The 23,059-nt window shown below is 32.0% G+C and overlaps 4 protein-coding genes and 1 non-coding gene across 11 annotated transcripts; 2 read left to right on the forward strand and 3 right to left on the reverse strand.

Annotated features, from left to right (window-relative positions):
• The first annotated feature begins 780 nt into the window (after positions 1 to 780).
• On the forward strand, positions 781 to 4,188 carry LOC105256360 (nuclear receptor subfamily 2 group F member 6). Its single transcript, XM_020029100.2, has 6 exons — positions 781 to 784; positions 904 to 1,089; positions 1,225 to 1,320; positions 1,695 to 1,699; positions 3,207 to 3,525; positions 3,875 to 4,188. Exons 1-6 carry the CDS (start codon positions 781 to 783, stop codon positions 4,105 to 4,107), a joined length of 843 nt encoding a protein of 280 aa, XP_019884659.2. The 3' UTR covers positions 4,108 to 4,188.
• Positions 4,189 to 7,469: 3,281 nt separating this feature from the next.
• LOC105256355 (rho GTPase-activating protein conundrum) lies at positions 7,470 to 13,060 on the reverse strand. Of its 7 annotated transcripts, none has more exons than XM_011266198.3 (11): positions 12,099 to 13,060; positions 10,960 to 11,015; positions 10,352 to 10,511; positions 9,903 to 10,144; positions 9,619 to 9,749; positions 9,331 to 9,527; positions 9,089 to 9,245; positions 8,660 to 9,000; positions 8,420 to 8,586; positions 8,170 to 8,347; positions 7,470 to 8,063 (listed from the first exon to the last, which is right to left on the reverse strand). In XM_011266198.3, the coding sequence occupies exons 3-11, from the start codon at positions 10,491 to 10,493 to the stop codon at positions 7,687 to 7,689; spliced, it is 1,932 nt and encodes a 643-aa protein (XP_011264500.1). In that variant the 5' UTR covers positions 10,494 to 10,511; positions 10,960 to 11,015; positions 12,099 to 13,060; the 3' UTR covers positions 7,470 to 7,686. The 7 variants fall into 7 exon arrangements, with proteins under 7 accessions (XP_011264500.1, XP_011264494.1, XP_011264495.1 ...); XM_011266192.3 differs by having other exon boundaries at positions 10,352 to 10,549; XM_011266193.3 differs by having other exon boundaries at positions 10,352 to 10,562.
• Positions 13,061 to 13,892: 832 nt separating this feature from the next.
• Positions 13,893 to 15,627, reverse strand: LOC105256359 (immunoglobulin-binding protein 1b). The gene is made up of 4 exons (XM_011266203.3): positions 15,405 to 15,627; positions 14,909 to 15,250; positions 14,424 to 14,830; positions 13,893 to 14,331 (listed from the first exon to the last, which is right to left on the reverse strand). Exons 1-4 carry the CDS (start codon positions 15,525 to 15,527, stop codon positions 14,118 to 14,120), a joined length of 1,086 nt encoding a protein of 361 aa, XP_011264505.2. The 5' UTR covers positions 15,528 to 15,627; the 3' UTR covers positions 13,893 to 14,117.
• Positions 15,628 to 16,215: 588 nt separating this feature from the next.
• Positions 16,216 to 19,041, reverse strand: LOC105255210 (zinc finger CCCH-type with G patch domain-containing protein). Its single transcript, XM_011264354.3, has 9 exons — positions 18,701 to 19,041; positions 18,349 to 18,561; positions 18,006 to 18,086; positions 17,801 to 17,941; positions 17,545 to 17,687; positions 17,281 to 17,459; positions 16,916 to 17,194; positions 16,676 to 16,855; positions 16,216 to 16,564 (listed from the first exon to the last, which is right to left on the reverse strand). The coding sequence occupies exons 1-9, from the start codon at positions 18,749 to 18,751 to the stop codon at positions 16,269 to 16,271; spliced, it is 1,563 nt and encodes a 520-aa protein (XP_011262656.1). The 5' UTR covers positions 18,752 to 19,041; the 3' UTR covers positions 16,216 to 16,268.
• A 1,610-nt stretch (positions 19,042 to 20,651) lies between these two features.
• Trnam-cau lies at positions 20,652 to 20,724 on the forward strand. The gene has a single exon. It is a non-coding gene; the product is annotated as a tRNA-Met (tRNA).
• The last annotated feature ends 2,335 nt before the right edge of the window (positions 20,725 to 23,059 follow it).

Raw genomic sequence — 23,059 nt, forward strand, 5'->3', positions numbered from 1 at the left:
ATATATATATATATATATATATATATATATGTATGTATGTATGTATGTATGTATTATTTGTAAAATCTGATGCGTTTCTGACATATCTTTTTAATTGTATTGCTGATAAATAAAACAGAATAAAATTATACCTCCTTGTTGATTAAAAAATTCAAGATGAGTCATAATAATACTGGTGAAATAAGAGATTATGAATTTTTATTTAGCATATTTTTATATGCCCTCGTAATCAAATGCGATATAGTAAATTGATAAAACAAGAATTTTTTTCAAGAAAATTATGTGTAATCTCTTACCTCTACGAAGGGATTTGAAGTATATTGTTGAGTATCTCGCGATGCTTCTTTTTCTTTCAAATAATTTCTGGATAATTATGAAAAGTCTCCTTTTCTATCGTACATGACGTCGATGGATTGAATAAAGTCGTCTCCTCGCGTCTATCTTGAAATAATAATTCACGATCGAACAATAATCGGTTACGCTCGACCAGTCCACCGCAAATATTATCCTTCCGCGTTCTGACGTTCAAAGTGACACATCGGACAAATCCAACTCACCCTCCGGTTCGTTTCCACCACCATCGCGGGTTAAACCTCCCTCGGCCAGGAATGCGTCTTCCACACGTCGTTCCACAAGAGTTTGTCTTCGTGCGCGAGCCCGATCAGGCACGATCGCTTAGATCGCTCGTTGCGATCATCGCGACTCGCACATTTCATCGAAATCAGGCCAGATTTTCAATTTCCGGCATTCTTGAATCTGTTGCAGTTAAGGATAATAAAAATGGGTAACTATCTTTCTCTCCTGCTATTCAATCATAGGCAAGAATAACATTTTGTATTTCGGTAGCATAAATGCACGAATTAAATATAGTAACTTAATGGAAATCAATTCTAAACAATTGTGTAATTTGTGAAATAAATTTCTATCTGATAACTCTTCTCGCGATAGGAAGAACTCTGCCCACGCCGGTGTCTTGCAAAGTGTGCGGTGATCGATCATACGGTAAACATTATGGTGTTTATTGCTGCGACGGTTGCTCGTGCTTCTTCAAGAGATCTGTGCGTCGCGGTGCCTTGTTCACCTGCACAAGTTTGTATATTTTTAATAAAATTAATAGAAAATACAGCGTTCTTCAGTAGTCATTTAGTATATGCAGTATCAAAAGAACATTTCATCAAAATATATTCTATATCCAATATCATAATCGAATCTTTAATTATTTAGATAGCGATGGCTCTTGCATCGTTGACAAGGCCAGACGAAATTGGTGTCCACATTGCCGTCTAAAAAAATGCTTCTCCGTTGGCATGAATACAGCAGGTAAGTAAAAAAAAAAAACATACATTTTTAATATGCTTTGATACACTGGGTTAAAGAAATCAAGTTTCCGTTTTAGACTTGATGCAGTAATAATTGAAGAGAATAGAGAATTGAGATTATACACATATATATTTTTATATTCATTCAAAGATTAATATATATTAACATTCGTTTCTAAGATAAAACTTTTAATTAAAATATTTTTTCTTTTTCTAAAAAATGTTATAACTTATGTGCGTTTACTTTCAATCAAGAATTGAATTAAACCGAGAAATCTTTATCATTTCTTTTTTTTTTTCGTGCCGAATATCTTTAAATCAATATATGATGTCATACAAAATCTCAGATAGAACATAAAATCATCGTCGACACAGGCACGGTAAGATTGAGCAGGTGCTAACGAACTCAACGAGATGCAAACAATGGCGTATGCTAGACACGTGCCTTCACCCTTAACCGGAAAAGTTAATTGACAGCGGACTTGCAACAAGACAATCGATGTCAATCTAAAGTTTCTTTTGTATATATTCTTGTATTTCTTACAATTAAAATTTTAATATTAAAAACATTAAAATTTTAACATCAGAAATAAAATATTTAAGAATTGTGAGAAAAAGATGAAATCCGTTACATAAGTAAACGAATACAGGCCGTGATAGTTGTCTTTCTAGCCAACTTTCTGGATAGTCTTGTAAATAATATAGTGATAGCCATTGCGATAACGTGTCATGTGAAACGACATCGAGTGTCAACTCCGGTGGTCAGCTCCTAAGTACACAAAGTCTATACGCTGTGATCGGAGAATTAAAGCAATCCCGCTGAAATTGTTCGGCCACATCATTGTTATGCGCGCCTTCGTATTGATTATAAGACAGTCACAGTAACGAAATGAAAGAATGAGTGAATGTTTTCGTGAATCCTTATTTTATAAAAAAGATTTCAGAATCATCCAAGCAAAGTCATATTTAAAGCTCGAATCTGCAATAAAGTAAAAAATTATAAACTTATAATAATATTATAACTTATAATAATGTATAATAATTATAAAATCAATTATTATATATTATAAATAATAATTATAATATTATATTATATAATTATAAATTATTTTAAATATTTATTAATTCCTTTGTATGCTTTATTTATATGAATAATGTATATAAAGAAATTAATAATTTTATTTGAAATAGATAATTTTTCTATATCTACTCAATTATAATATATAGGTGAAGATATATACATATAATATATTATTATTTTGATAATATAAGTACACGAACATATGGTTTTTTGTAATAAAAGTCAATCGCAAATAATTATGCAACCTGCAAAACAAATTTTCGACACTTTGATGAAACATTGATAAATATTTAACATGCATTCACAAAATTGTATCTTTATATGTATAAGATTTTTTGTTTTAAAAACAATTGTTGATAAAAGCAATTTTCTCTATACATACATTTTCAAGAGAATTTTCGATTAAACTTTTCAAACATATATCTTCACAGCGGTACAGGAAGAACGAGGACCGCGTGTTCGAAGTAACGCACTCTCAGATCTGCATAATTCTAGTCTGACTTGGAAGCCTACAATCGATTTATCAACAACTCTATGCGCCCGCTTTAATAATTCCGAGATATATTTACCCTTTAAAAATCCCACACTGAACAATACTTTAATGATGAAGACGTTACACGAATCCGAAACTGGGGAGAATATATTCTTACCTGTCATGTCGCGCCATATACAACCGACAAGGATTATATCATCTGGTAATTTTCTTTTTTCTTAAATATAATATAAATTATGTAACTCGCAGTAGATTATAGGATCTTTCAGTCGCTTGTGTCTTGAAAAAAAATTATCCTCGACGATAATTCAAGCGGATTTTATCAGGTACGGCTATACAGTATGAAATATCTGCGCAAATATTCCTGGCAGCCGTTCGGAGTGCACGTCGACATCGAGACTTTTCAATGCTGAGCGTAGAGGAGCAAAATAAGGTTCTCCGTCGTGGATGGTCCGCTCTCTTCGTTCTACGCGCAGCCACGTGGCCGGTCGATCTGATGAGCATACGAGGACAAGAGGCGAATAACGACGGTGCGATAGCATGCCTAACTACGGCTCGCACCGCGATCGCAAAATTGCAACTCGACGATGTAGAGTTGTGCATCCTGGACACATTTGTACTGTGTCGTCCCGGTAAAAACTAAATAAACATCACGCGCCCTCCCGAAATTCTTCTCCTACTTTCAATCATCATCCGATCTGTCATCTATCTTAATACTTTAAACAGATCAATAAAATTTCATTCTTTTGAAACTGATTTCATCTATAGTTTTGCCAAAAACTTTTCTTTTGCTCTTAGAAAACTTTATTCGTTCGTTTATTATCTGTTTGAAATACATAAAGTAGATTGAATTCTTATATATTAATCCTCTAAGATTCATAAACATGAGAAAATTGAGGTTGAAAATAGGAGTAAAATTTCGTCTCAATAGGTCGATGATAAAAATGTGTTAGAGACGTGTATATCATTTGAAAATTACAGAGATTGCCAATACCACCAATGGTTTCCACGTAATGTCGCAAGCGCGAGATAACGCTGTGGATGCGTTGATACGACATCTTCGACATCGCGATGACCGTGATAACAAATTGGCCAGGATTCTATTTGTTCTTCCTGTTCTCACCGGATGCTGTCCTCGTGAATTGTCCGGGGAATTGTTCGCGCCGATTATCGGCGATGCAGATCTGGAAAAAGTCATCGCGTCTGTGCGATAAGTTCGCAACAACATGAAATACTTAGATTGTAATTGCATCAGAGCGAAATCTCTTCATTAGAGAGAGCTGCAAAAAATTTTAGCGGATATTAATTTATACGATATAACTTATTAAAAATGCGTGTGCAATTAATAAATGTATCAATAAAATGTATAACAATATAATAACAAAAAATGCTTCTTTTTTATTCTATACTATTGTTGCGTTTTATAGAACAAATTCTAAACATTTTTCCGTAAGTATCGATTAATTATATATTAATTCGATTTAACTTGTATCAATTATCGTATTTATAAATAAAGAAAAGATATTTTTTTTATAAATCATCTAAAAATGATCTGAACACACGCGCATTATTGTTTTAATTGTATTTTATGAATTATAATCTCAAAATGAGGATTTATTGCACGAATCCATCGACTCAATTGCTATTTAATCAAACTAACACTTGCGCCACATTACCCACGATTAATACTATTACAAAGAAATCGAATGCAGTGGACCATCGTCAATTACATTCTAACATATGGCATAAACATAATTATCGATGCATAAAGGAAGAAAAATCGTGATATGCACATAAATCAAATAAAGATACAGAGAGGAACATGATCTTCTCAAGATACATTAATTTAATTAATATAATAAATTGATAATAAATAATAATTAATATAATAATTTTTACATAATATATCATTTACCTCAATAGTTATTATCATCGATGCAAAATACATATCCGGATATTTAAAAATTCTCGTTCGCATGAAGATCATTGTAATCGTATTGTCGATCGGTTTAGAAGATGACTGGGAAATTTTGGCTTCAATCATCGTAAAAATCTTTACCTATTCAACAATGGAAATTTGACAGAATTTGACATGATTATTAATGAATTGCATAGTAAATGAGATTATGTGATTACTCAATTTTTGCTCTTAGATTAATTTAACATGTTACATTTTACAATTCACAACAATGTTATATACAAAACTTTAATCGATAATCTCTTAGTGGAATAAAAATTATTATTCATTTTTCCTACAGAGTTCACAAGAAGAAGACATTAAAATGTAAGAAAACTTATAATACTAAACATTAATTGAATAATGAGAATAATTTACAATTTTTTTATATATTGATATCTTACAATTTTATGCCCAATGGGAGAAATTGATCTCATCAATATGCATTCTGAAAAGAACAAAAAAGAATGCAATACAACACAACACTACTTTCAACAGATTTGGTTAAAATCAGGATAAAAGTCACAAAAAACAGGTATTTATATATAATAAAATAAATTTAAACATTTAAATTTACAAATTCAAATTTAAAAATTTAAATTTAAAAATTTAAATTCAAATTTAAAAATTTAAATTTAATTTCAAATTTAAAAATTCAAATTCAAATTTAAAAATTTAAATTTAAATTCAAATTAAAAAATTCAAATTCAAATTCAAATTTAAAAATTTAAATTTAAATTTAAAAATTCAAATTCAAATTCAAATTCAAATTTAAAAATTTAAATTTAAATTCAAATTTAAAAATTTAAATTTAAATTCAAATTTAAAAATTCAAATTCAAATTCAAATTTAAAAATTTAAATTTAAATTCAAATTTAAAAATTCAAATTTAAAAATTCAAATTTAAAAATTTAAATTTAAATTCAAATTTAAAAATTCAAATTTAAAAATTTAAATTTAAATTCAAATTTAAAAATTTAAATTTAAAAGAAATTTAAGGAAAATATAAGGATGCCAAGCAGAATATAAATAACGATTTTTTAATTCTATAAAAGCGGCTATAATTCAGAAATGATTTATTTCTGGATCTATGTTTGTGTAGCATTTTTTCTTCCTTTTGAGTCCTGAATCACTTTTCGAAGTACTGCGATTTTCCAGATACCCTGTGTACATATATGTATTCAAAAAAAAATTTTATATGCATTTTATTAATAATAAATATATGAATTATAATTATAATTGCTGATTCTTTAAATCATAAGCACAGGTATCATCTGAAAATGAGAATTTAAAGGATCAAGAATCGGAAAAAAGTCATCATCAAAGGATTATGGTAATAAATGTAGATTCTCTTTCGCTCCATCCTAGATATTATAGCTTTGAAAATAATTTCATATATTTCAATATTTTTATTTTACAGATTCGGCCAATGACACTGTCCGACTCGATATCACTACTGCAAAGTATGAAATTCTTGAAAATCCTTAAGATGTAGAGAAAAGTTTAGTGCTTTATATAAGTTTTAAAAACTGTGCTTCTTCTAATAATACATAAATATACAAATATATATTGCACCACACTTCTATATGTATCTAGACTTGCAGATTGTGAAAATCGTACATTTTGGAAAATACCTAATTTTTATTTTCTTTGGCACTTTATTAACGTAAATATATAACAATAATACGAAATGGTATATACAGAGTCTTATGATAATATGGCATATTGAATGATAAATATAATTATTCTTCTGAAAATGATATGTCACAATAATGGACACACCATTAGAAATCTTACATATAAACGTCGCCTTATATATAATAATGGATTTTCGTCTTTCCCAAATGGGTATAAGATTTATAGGCACACATTGACATCATTGAGTAAGACACAGTAGTATGAAATCAGAATAATAAATACCATTCTACATTTTCTACGAGAATATAATAAATGAATTTAATAATGATAAATTGAGAGGCATTACCTAATAATAGTTAATTCTGTTATACTTTCGCATTGATTTTAAATTTCTGTACAGAATTCTGTAAAGAGATTATTTTAGATTATCTTTGAATAAAAAATTAACAATCGACAAAATTATATTTGTTCTATAGATTGTAATTAACAATATAACAAAAAATTGTAATATAATATTTGAAAAATGCAATTTCCTATATCACATATCTGACTTTGCTGTATTATTAATAGAAAAATTTAAATAATTAGTGCACAAAAATATAAATATATCCGAGATGCTAGAAATGAATTGATATTTTATATTGCAATCATAATATGCAAGTTAAATATAATTTGTCGTAATATAAAATCTGCCAGAAATAAAATTTCTCAGCTTGCATTGTATAAATTTGTTCCTACATAAATTATATATGTTATTTCTATGTTATCAAACAAAGAAGAAATCTCTTATTAAATTATTGCACCTGTTGGAAACACAGATTATTTGCATACTACATATACAAATTTTAATAAGTGACAGCATAATATATGACAGCAATTGTTATCAACAAAGATGAGATGAAATATTTCATAATTGACTAACGAACATTATAAAAAATTACTAAAAAATAATATTAATTCTAATCTAAATATCTTATAATTAACAAAAATAAAGACAAAATGCTGCAGATCTCATAATATGCAGACAGGCACCATCATTATATGTAATATTACGTGTAACGCACTATATCAATGCCTTTAAGAATTACTAATAAATAATTCTTATGAAAATTGATTTGTTAATACATTTTATACAACTTAATATGAAAGTATAACAAAGTTTGAGGTTACGTGTAAATTTTAAATTAACTGATCCTAATCAGTAATATCTCTTTTTGTACTTACGATATCTCTCCACTTCGGACTGTCTCCGTAATTGATTTATAAGTTCCGTCGGTACATACCATAACTTGTCGACGTTATTAAGTAGAGCTTCCGTTACCTGACAGCATATGGCAGCCATGTTTACTTGAGCGGTCAGATCGGTATGGTCCCGAGGGTGAATGTAGCGAGGTGGAAATAGAGATGGTGCCACTATCATCGCCACATTGTGTATTGACATTTTGTTCGATGCCTGATTTTCAATGATCAGTTTCAAGAAATTCAACAATGCTTCTAAAGTACACCGATGTTCGACGGGCAGCAATAGCACCAGCAGATTGAGAGAATATACCAAGTCATTGGGATTCTTCACACCTATATGTAAAATTATATAAAACTGTTTTTAATTTTTTTTTGTTAGAAAAGATTCTTTTCCAGTGTCTGCTCAAAATATCGTGTTATATAAATAATTTGCACTAACCATGACTTTGATAGAAAGCATCAATCAGCTCGACAGTAAGAAGAGGTTGCGGCAAATCGCGTAACAATCTTTTCAAAATGGCTGATAAATCGTGACAGGAAGTACATTTAAACAATTTGTCCATTTCTTTCGGTTTACAATAGAAATCTGTTTCTAGCTCTGTACAAATAATCTCTACCTGAAAAGTTAATAATAATTAATAGATAATAATTATTAAGTATTTTAATTATTTTCCATTAAATATTCTCACTTTCTGCTTATGGCCTCCGACACGGAGAATACCTTCTTCTTTTACTCCACGTTTTGTCAGTTCATTAAGAATCTTTTGAAATACTAACGGTATGTTATTCTCTTCGCTTGTTAATTGACTATCCCTGAGCAATAGTGTCGATAAAGAAACGCCAAACAAATTTCCAGCTGCAAATGTATGAATATATAAACACAAGTCATATGGTACAGAAAAGATAAATGATCGTTCAATATTACACACTTTTTCTCCTTCGTTTATTAGGTTTTCGTCTCGTGAGCGGTATATTATATTTATCGAAAATTGCCGTGAGCTCAAGCCATAATAGGGGTTGCAACCTTGTAAGATCTCGTTGCGATAATAATTCTACATCCTGCCGGGCATAATCGTCATGAGCTACAAGAGTGTCGGAAGACCATTGAGATTTAGTTTCATTAGTTCTGCACATTTCCTCGAAACTAAGATGACCATGCGACGACGTGCGACTTAATGGACGAGCTATTAAATTTTCATTTGCCGGCCTAGTCAAGCCATATAAACTGCTATGACTTCGAGTTACTGTTGCATGACTTCCTGCACTTCGTCTAAAATAATATATTATTGATATTATTTATAGTAGGACGAAGCGTTTTATGTAAGAATTATATAAACAATTATTTATTTTAAAATTACCGAAGAGTCGATTCTTTTGGTGCGGTCAATTTTCTAACCGACTCGGTATCTATATGCGCTGTGTTTGCCACACTATTGAAATCATCATTATGTCTTTGAACTGGTCTAGCAATGTGTATCGTTCCCAATCTATGATAACCGGTCAGCTGAATCCCTTCTGTATATTTATATAGTTTTACATTTTAGATTAAAATTATTGTTTATCTATAAATTATTAATTGCAAGTGTAAAAACAGTAATACCAGAATCACTTGCGACATCCCCTCGCGACCAATTGCCGGTTTTCCGGAAAATCTCTTGTACAGGTGCAGCAGGAGTTGGAGTAGATATTGATATAGAGTTAAGCACTGTTTGCGGAGCACTTGGTGTTCTACGAACTGTTGTTTTTCCCTCATTTGTCGTTCGATGGAATATGGATACAAAACTCGGAACACTAGCGCTTTAAACAATTAAACAATTAAAAATAAATATATTGCAACGAAAATGAAAGAGATGTTAATTATATCAAATATAAAAATATAATAATTTACTTTTGGTGTGTATCTTCAATGACATTGACTGTCGGGGGTGAAGGAGGTGATGCATTTTCTGATGTAGCGCCTGGAATCGAATCCAATGAATCAGGAGTAGCACTACGTGAGCGTGTACCTGTACTGGATACCTTTCAAAAGATAAATATACTTAACAGATAAAATATAACAATATTATAAATTATATAATAGATAAAATATTTATTTGATAGTAATTAAAAATTATTTTAAAAATGAAAGACGTAATTTATGTATTTAACATCTTTATCAATTTATCGACATACCTCTACATCTTTAAAGACATCTCTAATATCCGGTTTACGAACACGTTGGCGCTGATTAAAACGTTGCTTAACTGTATGATTAAGCGATCTTACGCGACGTTTCACAGCTTCTGCCTGAGCTCGCGACAGCGGACGTAAGGCTGCACCTAATTCTTCTGGTTGTACCTCTCTTCCTGCTTTCCATGCTTCTGTTAACTGTCCTAAACCTGCTGCACGTAACCAGTCAGCTTCTTCTTCCCCTTCTGTAGAAAATATATATTTCATATATTCTATAAATATATTATTACAGAAATTATTATAAAATATTGCAGAATAACAAAATTCCTTCGAAGAAAAACCTTAAATGGGTTTTATACAAAGTTTTATATAAATCTCTTGTATAAAACCCTTTTAAAATATAAAATCTTTTTTTGAATATGTAACTTAAATATATTATTAATAATACAAACCATCATAACTACGTGGACTGCATTCTTCATCCAAATAATCATCCAACATTTTTGTCTCCTCTATCATTTTCTGATATTCCTCCCAGTATTCGAGTAGGTGGTTATCACCTCCTGCGTAGGTGGCACCATGTCCTCTATCCATGTTTCCGTTTTTCTCTTTCTTGTATATATTATATTTATGTATATATTATTGCGTCCCTGAGAATCATTCCTTCATGGTCATTTATGTTGTTCGCTGTACAACATGGCAGGAAGCTTGTCATTGATGGAAGATCTTCTCGAAGCACATAATTAAGAAGTTGTTGATAAACAAAGATTATCAATAAAAAAAGAAAGATTGAATTTTGCAAGGTATTAGATAATATATATAATGTGTTAGACAACAATGTTAACAAATAAATTGATGTATCCAAACTTCTTTTAGAATTAGAGAATGTATTGTCTATTAATCAATTATTGGAAAAATTAAGTGTCTAAAAATGATTGAAACCCAAAGAGGCAGAATCTGCAAAATCTCAGAAACAATCTTCCATCGGCAAGCTTCCTATCAGTGGACAACACAAATGACTGCAAAGGGACGATGCACAAGCATGCAACAATATACTTACCAATTCTAAAGAATCTTTATAAATTTTTAACTCCCAATATATTCCTATTTTGATACCTAAAAAGATTATATTAATATATTATCATATCAGAAATTTTGTTTTATATATCTACTTATATCTTATTCATGTCTTTCTTTGCCTAATCTTGAATGATTCAGAGAGATAACGTTAAGATCAACATAGGTATTACAAATATGAAATCATCTATTATGAGTAATCTTAGGAATTGCATAAAATAAAATTGTATTGTTTCAAATGTGTATAGCTATTATTAATCATACGATAAATTTTCTATAAAATGCATGTTATAATCTCAACAAATCTTTCAATATTTAATTTTTAAACAATAATACCTTGCAAGTAGATAAATGTTTTTTTAATTTATATATATATATATGTGTGTGTGTGTGTGTGTGTGTGTGTTTCTTATATTTTTAGCCTTTATATTTTCATTTTGTTTGTTACTAATTTAACTGATAGTTTTAGGTATTATGACCTTGCAAAATTTTATTTTTTAACAGATAGAGACAAATATTTGTCACTTTAAAAATTGAAAATTTTGAAACCAAGTCAAAAACGCGCGAGATAAAAAATTTATAATTTTTACCCAGCTCATTCTTACTTAATGTTAGCTTAGTTAAAGAGCATGAACACTTATTCACAATAGAAAATTTTTCTTAAATCATAAGAACGTCGCACATCGTTTCATCACATTCCACAAAATAGAGAAGCTTGAACAAACTTGAATAAAGTCGCGTGCATATACGTATGTATACATAACTTTTTCACACAGGTGGGATTTCCAACGCGCTCGTAAACAGATCGTAACAGTTTCTCTTGGTCGTGTAATCGAATATACGAGTAAAAATGCGATAAATGTGAAGTCGTCAGTAATTTATTCGTAACACACCGTCTCTCTCTCTCTCTCTCTCTCTTGAATAATAAGAGGCACACTTAGCGGCGCGTCTCGCGCATGTAAACACGCAGCTCATACACAACTATACGGACACGTACACACATACATACATACATACATATGTATATATATAACAAAAAAATGTATCTTAGGCGGCAAAACACCGCGAAATATATACAACGCGTATTATCGCGCAACCTAACCCAACTCGATATCTACTTACATCCAACAATCGCTGACGCAGGACTCTCTCATGAATGGGGCATCAGCGGAATTCCTTTACGGGGAGCTGTCAATGACGCGCGCAGGCTCATCGTAGTCCCCCGAGATGCACCGGGGACGATTTGAACGGAGCGAGAGAAACAAGGACGGAGGGAGGACGAACCGCTAATCGCTACGCTTCCGATGGAGATGTCCGTTCGCGCGATAGTTTTCGAGGCTAGCTTCGAGGCCGCTTCCGAGAAACTCTGATGTATTCCGAGCGCGCGACACAACCACGCGTTACCGCGTCGGCGGCGGGGACGGGGGAGGCGGGGGCGCGTGCACTCGTTCGCGAGAGACACGCTCACGCGCCTCTAATCAGCCGCGTGTCCCTCCAAGCGCGCACGAACCAACACATGGCAGGAAGAAGAGTTGCGCGAACGCGACCTGCTGCGCGCGCGCGCGCACACACGACACGTATCGCACGTATACGCATGCGTGTGTGTACACGCCATTTTTGCCCGAGTGACACCTGCGCCGCGGCAACTTCAGGATTGATGCCATCATCGCCAGGCCAGACAAGTGGCGGAGTTTTTCGGCGCCATCGCCGAAATCTGCCCTTCTGATGATACACGAATGCATCGAGAATTTATATTACAGATTATTAACGCTAAGATATTTTCCGACAAGATAGCCCTGTACTGTTAAACTTCCGTTAGAAACAAGTTGTATTAAAATATTCCTCGTGGCTTATTGAAACACGTAGTCCAGTTATGAAAATGTAATATTACTTTACGTATTATACTATTATTATTTCATCTATCCGCGTATCTATTATATCATTTCTTTTTTTCCGAGAATCAAATGGAGCAAACGCTATTACAAGTAGGATAAAAAACTAGAAAAAAAAAGAAAAAAAAACACGACACGTAATCAATATGAATATGGATCAACATGAATAACAAAAAAAAATATGCAAGCCATTCGTTGATGCAAAAATCGATACAATTATAATTACGTAAAAAAAAAACTCGCTCTAATGATTATACATAAAATTACATTCGCTTTTATTGTTTTTACCTCTATCAAGCATTCCTGAAGCGTCAATATCGTTCACAGCAAACCGTATATTAGCTTACGGTACTGTCAATCTCACCGATTCGCACGCACACAAATGTAAGCGTGAACACACGAGAGGGATCTCCGCGTGTTTACGAAGCGCATACACGGAAAGACAATAGCCTTGTGTTGTAAGATACGCGTTTATATCGGGACGGCCATTCACAGATGCTTAACTACGACTGTGTACACGCATATATATTACAGCACCTTCATGAATCATTAACGTCGAAATTTAGACGAGAGATTCTCTCGAGGCGAGCAAGCCGCCGTGACGTAATTTCCCGAAGGCTCGAAGAATCTAGGACGTGGCTGCGCGGAGAGCCTCTCCCCTGGATTTATATTGTATTCGCGTAATAAATTACTCAACGATTTTATTGCCGTCTTTGGACGAGTTTGCAGCATCTTGTAACATCAGTCTGATAAAAAGGACTCGTTTTCTATCTGTTTACACACTCAACAAAATCTCATATATATTATTATGTACACACAAAGTAGAATATACCTATACTTGAAAACTATATATATATTTTTGATATAAAATTACTTTGATATTAAATTATCGAAATTATCGAAAGTTACTTTAACCACTTACCAATTTCGCGGAGATTATTGAATTCTTATTCAATTTATTTACAAGAGATGTAGGTTTATTTAAATTTGTTAATAAACATGGGATAGATATATATGTATATACTTGGGATAGATATATACGTATATACTATTCCTTTTAAAAATTAACATGCTTCTCCTCCTACTCACAAATAATACCTATCACTGATCAAAAAATCCTACTAGACTTGCAACTTTGCATAAATCAAACATGATTTGATAAAAAGTTACAGCATTAGTGCTATAAAAACACGATAATGTAAAAAACATACCGAGACGCAGAATATTGTAATAACTTTTAATCCTCAATTTAACTTCTGTTCGCACGATTACCCCATCCGCGACGATGCATGTCTTTATATTCATCCATTGCGCGCGCTTGTTCGAGATGTTCGGGGTCATCTTTCTCTTCCATCTCTTCCTTCAAGATAGTTTCGTTATCCTCGTCGTTGGAGCTTGTATCTTTATTCACCATATCTTGCAGACATCGAGAATTTGTTCCATGCTTTGATGGATCGGGCCAGCTAGAATGATATCAGAAAAGTATCATGCATATTAATTAACTTTTTTCAAATTTGTACTAAAAAAATGTTTATTATATATAATATTTGCTTACTCTCCATCTTTGACCCTTTGTTCATAAAACTCTTCGACTGTCAAGACTGGTAAACTTGGATAACCTGCTCCAAAAACTTTCTTCTGTACCTCATCACGCGTAATGATAATGGGTTGTAATTTTTGAACTGGAAATTTTTGCTTTTCAGTCGTATGCGATTTGGAAGCCATAGTATGCGTTGGCCCCACTTCCGTCATCATGTTTCCCAAAATTATTTTTTCTGTTTCTAGAAAATGTAACTCTTCTACTATTTGAACTGCGTACAATTTTAAAAGAGTAACAAAGTATTCTCTTTTTGTTTCATCATCTACGTTTGGATTGTCTAAATTTTTCTTTAAAGTATCCAAGCGAGACTCCAAATCTTTCTCTTGTTTATATCTTTGTAACTTTGTATTTCTACGAGTTACCTAAAACAAATAGAATTATATTATTATTATAATAATTATATATAATTATCTGCAATATGATTTGAATAAAAAACTAACCATATCCTCCAACATCCTGGATTCACTCTTCAATTTATTTTGATTATCCCCTGCTTCCTTTTTTTCATCACTAATCTTTGGTATTTTCACATCTGTCAAACCGTATGTTTTCGATCGCTTCAAAAAGTCCACAAAATAGATTTCTGCTACTTTAACAAGATGCATTCTGTCGTTGCTGTTGCATATTTTGGTGGTGAGCTTGCCCAATAGAGCTGGTAGTAAGAAATATTTGATATTTTCTGTAGCTACCTCCTCGAAAGTTTCATTGTCGCTGAACATATCCACTAAAGATATTAGTTTTGTTGCATCTTCAAACATACGCATTGTCTGCCTTATATCTGACTATAATAATCAGCAAGAAAAAAGAAATAACAAATTATTATAGTTTTCATTATTAGTATATAAACTTCACATAATTTTTAACTTAATTGAAAGATATATATTGTCACAATTTTTGGTCTCATTATTTCAAAAAATTTAAAATCAAAATAAACACCTGTATCTTTGGGCTATTTGTCGGCTCCTGTGTATTATTAATACTGTTGTACAATTCGAAAGCATTGTCAAATAATTGTGACAGAGAAACATCTGAAAGCGGCCTCGTCGCTTTAACGGACATATTGTTCTGATATGCCGCCTGAGAAAGTGGAGGACCAAAGAGAAGCCTGAGAAGTTGGGATCGTCGACTTGTAGAATAAACTGAAGATCGCGATAGGTGAGCGTCGACATAAGAGAGAGGTACTACATACGAAGGGAAGCGTCCCGTTTGACCACGTTGCGATTGACCACAGCCAATTATATCGACCTGTGCCTAGGGTAACCAGCAACGATTAACCAATCAGAGAGTCCTATTTTGAATTGGCCAATTGGCGACGTGATCAATCGGGTGCCACCCTATAAGAAGCCTATTTTGTTTCTCTTGCTAGTACCTCATTGGTAGTTTTTTCAATGAAAATGACCAATAAGATGTTAGCAAAAGAGACAGACATTTATTCCGATTGGTCAATTAAAAATTATTCTCTCTCACGGATAAGATTTCTGAACATACCCTATAGTTTATTTTTTATATCAAAATAGCGCGAAATTTGAATCCCTCTTTCAATTTGCGTTACTTCTTGTAGAGATATATTCTCCTAATAAATTTGACAATTTTATGGAAATACAATCAAAAAATTTCTTTAGTCTCAGACAATTTTAAAATTTTCTAAACTTAATCATACTTTTTTATTTTTTGTTCATGCTAATAGTAATAAGACAATGAAAAAATATTAATCATTGTATTTAGATTCGCTTTATATACAGATATATTTAACATATTTAACATATTTTATTGATATTTTACATTCATGCTACTTAGGTATCAAAATATAGTTAATTTAGCTTTATTTTTTCTTTGAGTTTGTTCAGCGGCGATACTTTTCTCGGAAGCTCTTAAATTAGTAAGCTCCTTTTGTTTCTCATTATATCTCATCAAAATATTATTGTAAAGTATACTACCTTTAGTATGCCTTATTAATGATTCTTTAAGTTTTAACGATTCCTTCTCTAAACAATTTATTGTCTTCGCAATTTGGAAGCTGGCTACATTTAGATTCTTATTCGATTCTGCCTTAAGTTTATCTTTACTTTGTGAACTACTACCTACGTCATCTTTAGCTGCAAGAGATAAATGACACATATATATACACATATATTAATTAGATTCAATAGATATATATTACAATATATTCTTTGAATGCATTGTTAGGTTTCTATTTTACAACTTACGTTTATCGCCTAATGTTTTATTGATAAAATTAAACACATTTCTATCCTCTTTCTGTTTTTCTCTTTGATATTGTCTTTCTCTTTGTTGTTCTAATTTTTGTTGCTGCTTACGCATTTTACGTTCTGCAGAGAACAAATCTTTGTCACCACCGGCAAATTCACGTAATTCCATACAATGATCTGAAAAATGAAATAAATCAATAATGCATTGCATGACAGTGTTGGGAAACTCAAACAAACCTAATGATTTTCCTGGTGGTAAGACTGTGGCTTCAACAGGTTTTATTCTACCATCACTACGTTTTCCAAGACCAGTACCAATTACATAACCCATTTGCAGCATTAATTTGCTACCAATTCCACGTGTATGTTTCTCCCAATTTCCTAAAGATTCGGTAGATTGTAATGTTAAAAGAGATTTGTGAATCAGTTCGTCATTCGAGTACGATGGTGAATTACAAACAGAATCATCATCATCAGTATCATCAGAGGTATCTGACATTTCTAAATCTGCATCATCTGTAAGTATAATATATACATTTTTTTAAATTAAAATTATGAAGAAAATGGGATTATAGTATAATTAATCTTGAAAACATTTTTACCAAGAGGTAAAAGATCTTGTAAACTAGATTCCACGATTTTGCCACTTGCTTCAAACTTTATTCTATACTTATCCCCATCATTTTCAGGTAATTTTAAAATCACAGATCTATGCCATATATTATTTTTTTGTTTAGTTAATACTCGGCTTCCCATTTTAATGCTATGAAAATCAGGTTCCCTACAAATTATAAGTTATATCAAAATAAAAATACTAATAATCTAAATAATAAATTTTCTAGAAAATAATACTCCAAAGAAAATACTTGTATTCCTGTAGACTTGAAAATGGCACAATTTCACCATGAGAATAATGGCAATTTTCATCGGAAAATTTACAACTACCATCAAGAAAATATGGGCATGGAATCATTTCCTTGTGTGTTGGATTAAGAAAAAAGACTCGAACCTGATTAATAATAAATCAAGTTATAAAATTAGTTTATAAAATTAAAACGAAAGCAAAAATATACATCTCACATAATCTAAATTAATATTTAATAATATTAAAAACAAACATACCTTAATGTCATGGATATCTTTAATTGCTTCCACGTTGCTTCTATAAGCAGAACATACCATAGCATTATGGTAACTAGTACCACTCCAAGTACTACCATAAGGGGCCTTGCATTTCATACCCTCCAGCTCCTTCAATTCATCCTACAAGATCAACTTGCACCGTATAATTGTGTCATTGTTATGACATAGAGAATAGTATACTGACTTCAATGTTACTGGAAGCTGCGGTAGTTGTACTGTCCAGTTTTGTACTTTTACTATCATCCGAAAAATTTTCCACCTCTGCCTAATGGATTTAAGCAACAAATTTTTAATTATGCATCATATCTCTCTGTTTCTCCTTTTTCTCTACTTTGCTTTACATATCAAATATAAAATAATCATTAGACTTGAAAATTATAAAAATATGCTGCAACAAACTCTTATATTATAAATGATGCTTCATAGTATTATTTTTTCTTAACTGATTTATAATTGTAATCATAAGAAATAAAAATAATAAAATACATTAATCTTGTCAACAACTAGTAACCATATTTAAGACAGACCTTGAATAAGGCATATTCTTTATCTAATACACTCTCTGTCTCATCATCAGAATTTTCATCTGTATTTTTGTTTATTGTACCATGTTCTTCAAGATTTTGCAAGCTCTCTTTTGTCAACGAAATGAGTTCCTCGATGTCAGACTTTAGGCTAAGCAAATTGTCTCTGTCAGGTCCTATTGACGTTGCAGATAGTGTCACATCTACTTGTGATAGCTGCAAATATGCAATTGTGTAAATGTAAATAGATACAGATTAAGATAACAAAAAAAAAAAAATTATAAGTGAAAGAAAATTATAATCAAAAGTACTTAATTTATATGCCGAATTTTTTTTTCATAAACTATTAATATACCTGAGTCTCATATTGCTCGATGGCTTCTTTTAAGCTTTTTGCGTCTGTCATATTGTTGTCAGTAAGCAAATGAAAAATATTGTGCAGCGTAATTAAATCATATGAAGTGCTCTTTTTACAATTATTGATAGCTCATAAAATTTACGTGTAGCAGAAAGAAGTCTGAGAGGGGTCGGCCGTCATTTTTTGTATAATGCTTTTTCTAAGTTACACTAGCGGCGCATACATTCATTTATGCCATCTGGAACTATGTAGCCGCAACTACTTTTCGGCGAATGATAAAACAGTCAATTGGTTCATGTCCGTGCTGTTTACAATTTATTCTTATATACTGCTAGAACGACGTACTGACGATTCCGATTGAAGAAAAGAAAAGAACATGATAAGAAAACTAGCGTCTACGAGCCACAGCGGATGGTAATGCCTAAAAATTCTTTTTAATTGTACACGAAATTTAACGTGTACAATTAAAAAGAATTTTTAGGCATTACCATCCGCTGTGGCTCGTAGACGCTAGTTTTCTTATCATGTTATTTAATATATAACGAGCCTAATTCCTTTCGATTTAGAATATATTGAATATAATTGAATATTAATTGAATATTAATTGAAAATAAATTTGTTGTATGAATATGTAAATTCGTCCTATATAAAATGTACTAATATAATTAAATTTAATAATAACTAAATTTGCTACACAGAATGTTAATTTATTCAATAAATAAATAATAAATATTCTTTCTTTAAAAATTATTAATAATCCTAAAAATAAATAAAAAAATAATGAATCATTTCTCTCTGCGAGGTATTTAACAGAGGAGGATTTATCAAATAAAGTTCATTTAATCAATGTAATTCATTAGACAAACATGTTTGTAAGCTACTCCGAAAATTCCATTCTCACTCTCTCATGATGAACATAAAATCGAAGGATGAGATCCGAGAGAGAATTGCGAAGGATCTTTTAAGTGTTCACAATCGTGGCATGGAACTACAAAAGCATCTTGATGAGAATTTCGATGATAGTTTGGCTTATTTTCGAGCATTGGCTTCTCAATTGTCAAAACCTTCATCTGGCCCGTTTGTCGCTAAGACCCCAAAGATAACGCGGAAGAGAGCAGTTCAACGTATTGAAACAATATCAGAAGAGGTACTTCAGCAAGATAATATTTCCTCAGCGGAGTCTCTTCAGTCTATTAATAACCAAAAACAAGAATTAAGCGAAGAGATACTACGAGAGAAAGACAAAAAAAGTACGAAACCAAAGAAACTGCATCAAAGAGCAGTAAAGATAAAGAAAGTGATTATATAGTTCAGATGATGAACTTGTAGCTCCTCAAAAAATCACATTATTCAATATATTACTTACCATCAATTCAGTTCACATAACAGAGTTTTTTATTTTCTTCAATCTTCTGAATCGTCAAGATCGAAAATACGGCATATGCATATATTTTACTTGGTGCATTTAACCAAGATATAGATTCTCATTTTTGAGAAATTCTATAAAATCCTCTTTATCTCCCTGGAGAGACGTAGACGAGAAAAATATCGGGGCGAAGTCGCTGATCGGGAATCGAACCAGAGTCTTTCGCTTGCCGGGCGACTGCTCTTACCACTGAGCTATTCAGCCCCACACCGATATCACTCTCGTCTATTTATAACTATGGAAAATGAAACGCGATCTTTACAGCTACGCGTGAATTACGTACGTGTACAATTTATCTCTCTTTTTATCCTATATTTTCACATTAAAAAATTATTCCTAAACTTGCCTACAAATTCCTATTAGACAATAATACATTTTTCTAGCATATTATTTTATGTAAAATGTTATATATTTGTAAGAATTATTTCTACGATATTACAAAAATGCCAGCAAGTTACATATTTATTTTTCATCACAATTGTATTTAGATTATCTCGAATAAAATAGAAGTAGATTGTATCTGCCTCGGTAGCGCAGTAGGCAGCGCGTAAGTCTCATAATCTTAAGGTCGTGAGTTCGATCCTCACCCGGGGCAGTTTTTTTTGGAATCAATCGAGATGAATTTTTTTGATTATGTTGAAGATGAATTTTAAGAATACTTATTTTAAAAGATTCATATTTACAATCAAAATATTTAAAAAAATTCAAGAAAACTTTTGTAAAAAATTATACCGATTATTTAGTTTATTACAATAGATGCAAAATCATTAATTGTTTCTATGAAAAATAATGATTATATGATTATATTATAACACAAAAAAATTCGTAATTGTTATCGCAAATGTATGTTAATATTTCTTGAATCTTTAAAATTAACGGTCGACTAATAATAGCAAGTTTACGAAAAGAATTGGGCCGATGAACAATGAAAGAAAAGCGGTTTGCTTGGAGGAGAGAAACAGAGCATAAGAGACAATTATGCAAATACGACGCCCGCGAGAAGGGCCCATCGACTCTTGGGATTGAAATGGTGGAAGTTAAAACGAGTTGTGAATTGTTTGCTGCCCTTTAGCGGTAGCGCAATTTGCAAGCAGACAGCCCATTAAATTGAATTCGCCGTAGGCTCTCTGTTCCTCGAAGGAGAAAATAGTCATTGTTCGCAGCGTTTCTTACAATCGTATAATTCTGACATTTCATAAAATCGCATTTTTGTCGAAGAAAAAAAAGCGTTCCAAATGAATGTTTTCTTAATAATAAAAATAACAATGCAACAAAAATTAATTTATATATTATTTGTCAATTATATTTTAAGATTATGTAATTTATTGTATTTATTGTATTAATTTATTGTATTAATTTATTGTATTTATTTATATGTATTTTTTTCTTTGTATCTGAAATAGTTGTAGTTAATTGTCGAAGCAACGACTCGTTAGTCTCACTATGCTCACGAATAGCAGTCTTTATTTATGTGAATAAGTAAAAACTTTGCGATACGCTCTCATTTAGCGTATTTTCAGCGTTATTGAAACATGTGATCGAGTCGTCTGCGACAAAAAAAGGAAAGATGAAATGTGATTTTATGCGATTCTCGGAAATCCATGGAATCCCGGATTGATCCGCGAGCCCGCGTTGATTCGACTATCATTCATGGCGCTTTGCATCGTATCGCATCTCGCAATGAAAAGACGCATAGCTTTTTGAATCTGTTCCAATTAAAAAGTCAGAGCTTCGTTACACTCGACTCTATCTCCCTCTTCGCTTTTCCGACTGTTTCTGCGCTCCCTTTTTTGCCTTCTCCGAAGCCGCTGATCCTTTTTACTTCTGGTTTTTGCCTCTCGTCAAGAGAAGATAGGAAGGAGAGAAATCGGTGGACCTGGATTTTTCGCCAGTAATTACTTCACCGCTTCTTTTCTAAAACATTAGAAGTGCTCGCATATCGTTTATTTTATTCTCTAATTATACATCAGCTTGTCTGTGCATGAATTAAAATCTAAACGAGAGAATTTATTCGTCGTCTCTTCGACGAATTTCGCGACGAGAATAAGAAGTATTACAAGAGGCACATAATTTATCAATTCAACTAGAAACTCTGAAAAAAATATCGGCCGCCGATGCTCGATACGAGATATAAAAGAAATCGTGTGAAAAAGACTGGAGAATTTTTTTTTCGCCTGCACGTATGAGAAAAAGAGTCCCCCCCCCCCCCCCGTGAAGTATTTAACGATGCCGCACTATGGAGACACGAAGCGAGCCAAGGAGAAATAAGAAGCGCGTGCCCAAGTGCCAACATGACTTACGCACGTACGCACACGCGTATATGCGCGGCTATTCGTCACCATACAATACGCACGTGGCTGAACGCATGCGACGCCACTTGTCTCACGTATCTTGGAAAAATCCTCCCTTCACGGCTCTTAAATAAAGATGACGGTGTATATGTATATCAAACTATAGAGAGACATAATAAATTGACGCACGCGCAAGATTGAGGAAAATTTTTCATATTTTTATAAATATATTTGTAATCTTTAATTATATATATAATTATATAAATATGCGATTTATCAAACGCGAGATTTGCCTGCTATCTGACGGAACGTTGGTGTTATATAAATGTCGGTGGTTCATTATGTCGAAGTAACTATGCGTAAGGGAAATACTTGCTTCTTTTATTCTCTAAAAAAACATGGTGCATTAAACGTGAATGGTGAAGGGAGAAAGAGGGCCGCAAGATATTTTCTTTCGTCCAGATAATTTCATATTCGGGATTGCGAATCTGCGCTTTTTATACGTCAAACATGGGAGTCGATTCTAAGTTTCATTTTAAATATATTTTCATATGGAAGTATTATCCTAATTTTTTTAAATTTTTTTTTGAAAAATTAAGAGGGAAAAAAGCAAGTTAAAGTAATGAAAAAAAAAAATCA

Source organism: Camponotus floridanus, unplaced genomic scaffold, assembly GCF_003227725.1.
Source record: "Camponotus floridanus strain SB8 unplaced genomic scaffold, Cflo_v7.5 scaffold117, whole genome shotgun sequence".
Lineage (NCBI taxonomy): Eukaryota > Metazoa > Arthropoda > Insecta > Hymenoptera > Formicidae > Camponotus > Camponotus floridanus.

What these genes read in the sequence shown, in the direction of transcription:
- LOC105256360 (XM_020029100.2), top strand. An exon ending in TGCCTTGTTCACCTGCACAA is followed by an intron (nt 1,090 to 1,224) that starts GTTTGTATATTT and finishes TTAATTATTTAG; the next exon opens with ATAGCGATGGCTCTTGCATC. An exon ending in ATTTGTACTGTGTCGTCCCG is followed by an intron (nt 3,526 to 3,874) that starts GTAAAAACTAAA and finishes TGAAAATTACAG; the next exon opens with AGATTGCCAATACCACCAAT.
- LOC105256355 (XM_011266198.3), bottom strand. Translation starts at nt 10,493, where the DNA reads ATGGATAGAGGACATGGTGCCACCTACGCAGGAGGTGATAACCACCTA. An exon ending in TCGGAGGCCATAAGCAGAAA is followed by an intron (nt 8,348 to 8,419) that starts GTGAGAATATTT and finishes TTAACTTTTCAG; the next exon opens with GTAGAGATTATTTGTACAGA. An exon ending in TGCTTTCTATCAAAGTCATG is followed by an intron (nt 8,064 to 8,169) that starts GTTAGTGCAAAT and finishes TTTTACATATAG; the next exon opens with GTGTGAAGAATCCCAATGAC.
- LOC105256359 (XM_011266203.3), bottom strand. Translation starts at nt 15,527, where the DNA reads ATGTCCGTTAAAGCGACGAGGCCGCTTTCAGATGTTTCTCTGTCACAA. An exon ending in CCAGGATGTTGGAGGATATG is followed by an intron (nt 14,831 to 14,908) that starts GTTAGTTTTTTA and finishes TATTTGTTTTAG; the next exon opens with GTAACTCGTAGAAATACAAA. An exon ending in CAAAGGGTCAAAGATGGAGA is followed by an intron (nt 14,332 to 14,423) that starts GTAAGCAAATAT and finishes ATATCATTCTAG; the next exon opens with CTGGCCCGATCCATCAAAGC.
- LOC105255210 (XM_011264354.3), bottom strand. Translation starts at nt 18,751, where the DNA reads ATGACAGACGCAAAAAGCTTAAAAGAAGCCATCGAGCAATATGAGACT. An exon ending in TCGAGCAATATGAGACTCAG is followed by an intron (nt 18,562 to 18,700) that starts GTATATTAATAG and finishes GCATATTTGCAG; the next exon opens with CTATCACAAGTAGATGTGAC. An exon ending in TAAAACATTAGGCGATAAAC is followed by an intron (nt 16,565 to 16,675) that starts GTAAGTTGTAAA and finishes TATCTCTTGCAG; the next exon opens with CTAAAGATGACGTAGGTAGT.